The 7,594-nt window shown below is 44.7% G+C and overlaps 1 protein-coding gene across 1 annotated transcript; it reads right to left on the reverse strand.

The window, feature by feature from the left end:
- Positions 1 to 255: 255 nt before the first annotated feature.
- COX5B (cytochrome c oxidase subunit 5B) lies at positions 256 to 7,536 on the reverse strand. Its single transcript, XM_075855353.1, has 4 exons — positions 7,356 to 7,536; positions 6,100 to 6,170; positions 1,855 to 1,954; positions 256 to 499 (listed from the first exon to the last, which is right to left on the reverse strand). Exons 1-4 carry the CDS (start codon positions 7,453 to 7,455, stop codon positions 387 to 389), a joined length of 384 nt encoding a protein of 127 aa, XP_075711468.1. The 5' UTR covers positions 7,456 to 7,536; the 3' UTR covers positions 256 to 386.
- Between the last annotated feature and the right edge of the window lie 58 nt (positions 7,537 to 7,594).

The raw sequence follows: 7,594 nt of genomic DNA on the forward strand, positions 1-7,594 counted from the left end.
CCTTCGTGGTTTCTGGTTTTGTATATTTCCAATTGTAAAACACTGACAAAAATTGTATATTTCGTATTCCCTGGGCTGCGGAGTCTGTGCGCGCTATATAATAAACCTCTCGGTCAAGGATATTCATGCCAAATAATAGATTTTGCTGTGAGATGACCTCTGACTTTGTACCTCCTTGAAGACCATTGTAAGCATATACCACATGAAAGTACTTACTGTACCCAGGGTGACGCAACAAAGAGGACACGCAAAGTGTACAGGCTGGGGGGATGTATTGTTATATTAATGGTCCCGAGCCATTAAGGAGTAAAATACAATACAATGTAAACCGGAATATTGGTAACACACAAACTAGCAACAAGTAGGACACGTGGCTGCGGTGTCCACTAGTGGTGGTGTTCACGTGATACAAGCTTGTAATGAGAGCCGCAAGACGGGCAGCGCTGAGCCTCTCCCTGGTGCAGCCAGAACCAGATTACAGCCGTGTTCTCCTCCTCACCTGTGGGAAAATGACAGACAACAATGAGATGACATATTATGAACATCACTTATATATCAAGGAAAGAACACTAAAAATAATGAGAAATACAGCCCAATATGTCCCAGCTCAAAATACATATACCTAAAAGACCAATGCGTCTAGAAAAATTTAACTTTATTGTTCCAAAAAAAAAAAAACACACAAAAAAATGGTAAAAAATATAATTAAAAACAGCCCGGGTACAGGTCCACCAAAGCCACAATAGTACAAAAATACAATACTACTGCAAATGGTAATGGCTCATCCAACCTAGGTTCAAATCCTACAGAAAAGTCCTAAATTAGGCGACCTACTCAATGCATACAGTGCACATCAGTCGCTTAATTTAGGACTTTTATCTAGGATTTTAACCTAGGTTGGATGAATTTTCCTGCAGCTTGGTAAGAGATGGTTAATGCTCCGACAAAGTCAAAAAGAGGACAAGGTCTTGACTACCCCTATGTCCTGTCAGGGCAAGCCAAGCTGATAAAAGGGGGTTCTCCGCATGGAAGCCCCTATTTATCAATGTTGAGAAGAGTGGGGCATCCATTAAAGGGGTTTCCCATCATGGACATTTACAGCATATCCTCTATGTCCTATAAAACCACATCTATCTCTAGAAACGGGGCCCCCTGTCCTTCCTCCAGCCAGTGACTGAAAAAGTGGTCAGAAGAACAGAAACAGCCAAGCTCGCTGAGCTACGCTGTATCCAGAACTCCAAAAACAGAGTAGCTCAGCTGTTTCTGTGCTCCCGACCACCGTGTCAGTCAATGGCCAGAGAATAGCGAGAGCAAGAAAGAGGTAGGATGGGGGTGAGGGGGCCCCATCGTAGAGATAAATGCGGGTCCACGAGGTGGGACCTGCATCTATCAGACATTTGTGGCATATCCTGTGCCAGGATATCCAAATGTCCAAGATAAGAAGACCCCATTAATAACGACAGACATCCATTAATTTGCCAATTGGCGCCCTACAATGCTTTGTTCAAAATGTTGTTTCCCAGCCTGCTCTATGCTCGTGGACACCCCACAACCCCCTTACCTCTAGGGAATCCGCAAACTTAGGCGAAGGAGGGACAATGTGCAATAGCTTCTTAGAGGTAGAACAAGTCCTACAGCACTATTAGATCTAATAGATATGAAAGGCCATAATTGTGGGAGGGGCTACGCTTTTCTGCCCCCGCCCCTTACGGTATGTACAACCTCTGTGGGTAACCCTTCCCCCCTTCCAAGTTTTCTTTATTTTATAGGCTGGGCCACAAATCATGAAAATATGGCAACAATCAATGAGACCATGCTGTCCTAAAGCAACGTTATTCTGCAATTTGGACTTACAGATGCACCCCACAATCCTCTGGTTGTTCACGGAGGGGACAATGTGAGGATCTTCCTTGGTCCCTTTGTACTGCTTGGGCTTCAGCATGTTGTATGGATCCTGCAGGAAGAACATCTTTTTATTAAACAGACCATAAACGCAGGAAAGAAAAGGCCAAACCAGGAATTACAATTATTTTGTTGTGTATGTTTAGGATATTGTGCAGTTTATACTATTCCAGTATACCAGTGGTAAGCACTCACATCAATAAACGTACGTGAACCTTGCGCCCCCTATTGGCAGCAACTCTTTACGATATTTTATACAAAGAGGGATTTCACGCTTTTTTATGAAACATACATAAAAGGTTGTATGTGATACTGCACTCACTAATATTAGAAATAGTCCCCTGCTCTGGAAGCCTGCGGCCGCAGGAGACGTCTCGTCCATACTGATGTCACGTGACCATAGAGTCTATTGGCTCCCCTGGATGAGGTGGTTATGTCTACAGAGCGGGACCAGTTTAAACGACAAGGGCTGCAGAGCGACTTTTAGGCTTTGTTCACAGTTGTTTTTCAATTGACCCTGTAAAAAACAGCTCCAAAAAACGTCTCAAGAAGTGACATGCTCCTCCTTTTTACACAGCGTTTTTTTTACGCGCCATTTTATAAAGAAGCAGCGGGAAAAAAACGCCCCGTCTGAATTAAACACGTTTTTCCCATTGATTACAATGGGAAGGTGTTTGTCAGCGTTTCAGTGGCGTTTTTCAAGGCGCATATAGAGCGGTTTACGCCCCAAAATACGCCTGAAAACACTGCGTTTGAACATACCCTTACTGTGCAATATGTTATAGGGGGGTCAACACCTCAATCTTACAACCTATTATTATACCTTGAAGAGGATCGGTCACCTTTTACTCAAACTGCGTGCAAGACGTTCTCAAAGAAACATCAAGCGGGCACTTCGGCACCTGTTGTTCGGCGCTATTTTGCAAAGGTGCTGAGGGTATGGCCACGTGACCTGCGCTCATTTCTGGTACGAAATCCAAGAGCGTCACACCATCTTACATTCTACCCCACAAATGCCGTTAAAGGGATGACATACCCTTCAGGGTGCAGTCACACATGGCGTAATTTTCGTTGTGTAAAAATCCGCTGCTGAAATTTATACCACGTATGGGTAAAAACAAAATCTGCAATACATACATTGTTTACATTTCTGTGCGGAAATTTGCTGCTTCCGTAACATTCCCGCAACATTTTCCGTATGCGTTGCGGATTTTGACTGCGGAGTTTCATCATTGACTTCAATGCAGTCAGTTCCGCACTAAAATACGCAACACAAACGCGCTGCAGAATTACTGTTGCGTATTATGTGCCATATTTTTACGCCACGTGTGACTGCACCCTTAAGATCATGGAAAGGTGTGATTGTATAATCTCGCAATGTTTCTGGGCAAGTGTGACAATGTAGTCTAAACTTCAGGCCTCCGTCACAGATGCAGTTTTTTTGGGCACCACCAAAACGGGGCTTTCCGGCTTTTTGTGTTGATGTATTCTCCGGGCATTTTGTATTGATCAGTCATCACTATCAGATAAGTTGGGGTCCAAATTCCGGCAACCCCGCCGATCAGCTGACTGAAGGGGCTGCAGTGTGTACCAGGCACAGCGCCGTACATATCCGCAAAGGCTATGCCTGGCATTGCAGCTCATGCTACGGTCCCATCAATCAGCTGATTGGCGGGGGGTTCCAAGAGTTGGAACCCCACCGATCTGATATCGAAGACCTATGCTACGGATAGGCCAGCATTGACTACCCTTTTAAAGAGTGACTGCACTTTCATCAAACTAAAAGGTTTGGATCGGTGGGGGTCCAGGTGCGGAGACCCCCACCGTTGCTGTAACGAAAGTGCAGAAGCGATCAACTGAGAGCCCTACATCTTTGGCTGTGATCGGTGCTCCCTGTCAGGCTGAAGACGGCTCAAACAGAATGTTCTATGTGAACCATGTTTAGGTCATGTTGTTGGTTTGACATTTTTTAGAAAAAAAAAAACAACAAATGTAAAAAAAAAAAAAAGTATGAAATGCATGGTGTTGCCGTACAAGCAAAAAAAAAAACCCGCTGCCGGAAGCCTCAATCTGTATTTATCAAGTGATCCATTTTATACATATGGTATTTTTACACTTTTGTTTTAGGGTAAAAATTAATCTACTACTTTTACTAAATGGGACTTGCTATAAATTAAAGGGGTATTCTAACCTCGGACATTTATGGCATATCCACAGTATGTCAGATAGACGCAGGTCCCATCTCTGAAGTGAATGGGAGTTCCAAAAACAGCGTAGCACATCGACCGGCGCTCCGAGTTCCAGAAACAATGTAGAACCTTCACTTCTATGGGAGTTATGGAAACAGCAAAGCTCAGCGAACTTGGCTGTTTTTCGTAAACCTGGGCACGACGCAACTCAGTAACCAGAGAGCAAGGTAGAACAGGGGTTAGGACGGCCCGTTCTAAAGATAGGTGAAGGTCAAAGGGCTAGGACCTGCACCTTTCAGACGTTTATGGCGTATCCTGTGGATACGCCACAAATGTCCAAGAGAATACCCCTTTAAGGTCCTTTTAACACGGGTCAATGATGGGGCGAACGAACACTGGCTTTACGATCACTGGCCCGTGTAAACAAGCAAAAGCTTGCTCGTTGGCTGATGGCTTACGCTGCCAAAAAATGGCAGCTTCTCGGCAGCACATCTCTCGGTCCCGGTGTGAAACCATACTTAGGATCATTGCTCTTTGAATGTAGCGGCGGTCGACATGTTTTGTTGATCGGTGCTCGTTTACACAGGCAAAATAGCTTTCTGTGTAAAACGGCCTTTAACCCCTTAATGACCGCCGATACGTCTTTTTACGGCGGTCATTAGTGGGCTTTATTCTAGAGCGCCACCAAACTACGTCGCTGCATTAGAATAAAGTAAACAGAGCAGGGAGCCGTGAAATCTCCCTGCTCTCAGCTGCCAGAAGCAGCTGAGGGCTGGGGGCGTCCCTGCTCTGCCGGGTGTGAGATCGATATTAGTATCGATCTCACCTATTTAACCCTTCAGATGCGGTGCACAATAACGAGCACCGCATCTGAATGGTTTTGGAGAGAGGGAGGGAGCTCCCTCTCATCTCACTGACACCCGGCGATAAAATCGCCGAGTGTCTGTGTCTATGGCAGCCGGGGGTCTAATAAAGACCCCCAGGTCTGCCTGCAGCTAATGCCTGCTAGATCATGCCGCAGGCATGACCTAGCAGATGCCTGTCCGTTTTAAACGGACAGGCAGTAATACACTGCAATACAAAAGTATTGCAGTGTATTATAATAGCGATCGGAGGATAGGGAAGTCCCCTAGTGGGACTAGTAAAAAAGTAAAAAAAGTTTAATAAAAGTTAATTTAAAAAAAAAGTGAAAAAAAAAAAAAATGAAAAACCCAGCTTTTCCCCTTACAAAATGCTTTACTATTAAAAAAAACTACAATAAAGCAAAAAAGTTACACATATTTGGTATCGCCGCGTCCGTAACGACCCCGTCTATAAAGCTGTTACATTATTTAACCCGCACTGTGAACGCTGTAAAAAATAAAATAAAAAACAATGGAAAAATTGCTGTTTTCTGTTAATCCTGACTTGAAAAAAATGTGATAGAAAGTGATCAAAAAGTCGCATCTACTCCCAAATGGTACCAATAAAAACTGCAAGTCGTCCCGCAAAAAACAAGACCTTATACAGCTATGCCGACGCAAAAATAAAAAAGATACAGCTCTTCGAATGTGACAATGGAAAAATCTAAAAAATGGCTTGGACATTAGGGCCCAGAATGCCAGCAGGGGGAAGGGGTTAATAACGGGTGGGGGTCACATTGCTGATCACTAGAACGGGGATGGAGCCATGTAACCGGACTGGCAGTGGTACTGTGCAGGAACCGCAGTTCAGCGCTATTCAGTTGTGGACAGGGGGCGCCCCTTTAGTTTGTGAGATCAGACCCTCACCTAGTTCGAACGCATCCTAATCATCTGTCACAACTTGATCTCCTGGGGAAAGTCACTTAAAGAGGCTCTGTCACCAGATTCTCAAATCCCTATCTCCTATTGCATCTCCGCATCACATGCAATAGGAGATAGGGATTTTAGAATCTGGTGACAGAGCCTCTTTAAATGGAATCTAGTAAAATACAGTAATTCATGAAAGAAGATGGAGGTGAAGGTCGTTGATAGAAGACATTACTTACATCCCCGTGCTTCAGTGCGGTAAGAATCTCTCTCTCTCTTCCGGTAGCCTGCTCCTCATCGGTGGGAATACCTGAGGACACACAGACATCCAACATGAAGAAGTGAGAGCTGTAAGCCTGAGTTCACACGTGGCAGATCTTCAACGTGGATTTTACCCTATGCTATTCAAAGAGTGAAATCTGCAACAAACAAATCTGCGACATGTGAATTCAGCCTAAGACCTGCCCATCATAAGAGTTCAATATATTGTAGGAATGAGGTTAACAGGAGCACGGGAGCTCTATAGACAGTACATCTGCGTAGTAATGGGGAGACAAGACCGCAGGAGAGGTCACCACATAACTTGACAGATTTACCATTCAGGAGTGTAGGAAAGCTGGGTGACCACTATCATTAGAAGTAGTCATCACATAACACTTTCCAATACAATGTGGAGAAGCTGCTAGGTAAACAATGCGGCGACCAGTCATTGATATGGACGCAGATTCTCAAACAGCACGATCCCATGGATGACAGGTCACCTCAGCCTCAGCTCCTCCACAGTGGAGGCCATTATGACTAAACGGGTTTAGCTCTATTAAGAAGATAAAAAAACGAAAAAAACAACAAAAAAAACCCCCAAACTTTAATGTGACAGTGGAGGAGACATCTCAAAACTGGAGCAAAGGAAGAGTGGAGTAGTTACCCATAGCAACCAGATACCACCTCATTTTTCAGAGACCTATTTTAAAATGAAAGTAGCAACCTGATTGGTTACCATGTGCAACTACTCCACTTCTTCTTTGCACCAGTTTTTGTAAATATCCTCCACTGTGTTTTCTGATGTTACCCCCGACAGATTTCCATTCAGGAGTCTGGAAAAGCTGGGTGGCACCCGAATGCCACGGTTGTACAATCATTCGATTTCTAATGGGAAGTGGCGGCCATAACATTACAACACTTCACATCTGTCATATCCTGGCTTGATATTGCCTATAACCTCACTACAAATTGATATATATATATATATATATATATATATATATATATATATATCTTGGACACCTCCATTTTGGAGGAGGGGGGGGGGGCAGAAGTGTCAAAGAACCTGCGACCGCATGACCTTTTATAAAAGACCCCCAAGACCAGAATGAACCTGTCAGACACCGCGGTAATGTCAGCACCACACACCATGGCACAGATAGGTAACATTGCATACACAATTGTCTGCGGTTGGCACAGGAATCATACACATACTGCAGACGTACATACTCACCTCCAGCAGACATATTGCGGGCTGGGACTGCCGCTCGCACGGCGCCGGTCCTAGTAAAGGCGCGGACAGCGCTACGGAACAGTAACCTTGAAGCCATCATGAACTGTTCTCCTACCGGCGGCTGCACACAGAGGACAATCCCAGGAAGCCGTGCGTCACTTCCTGTCCTGCGCTGTCCTCGCATCGGCCGCCAGGGGGAGAATGATCCCTGCACAGGTCACTAGAGGAAGAGAGTCACG

The sequence above is a fragment of the Rhinoderma darwinii genome, chromosome 3, assembly GCF_050947455.1.
Source record: "Rhinoderma darwinii isolate aRhiDar2 chromosome 3, aRhiDar2.hap1, whole genome shotgun sequence".
Taxonomy (NCBI): Eukaryota; Metazoa; Chordata; class Amphibia; order Anura; family Rhinodermatidae; genus Rhinoderma; species Rhinoderma darwinii.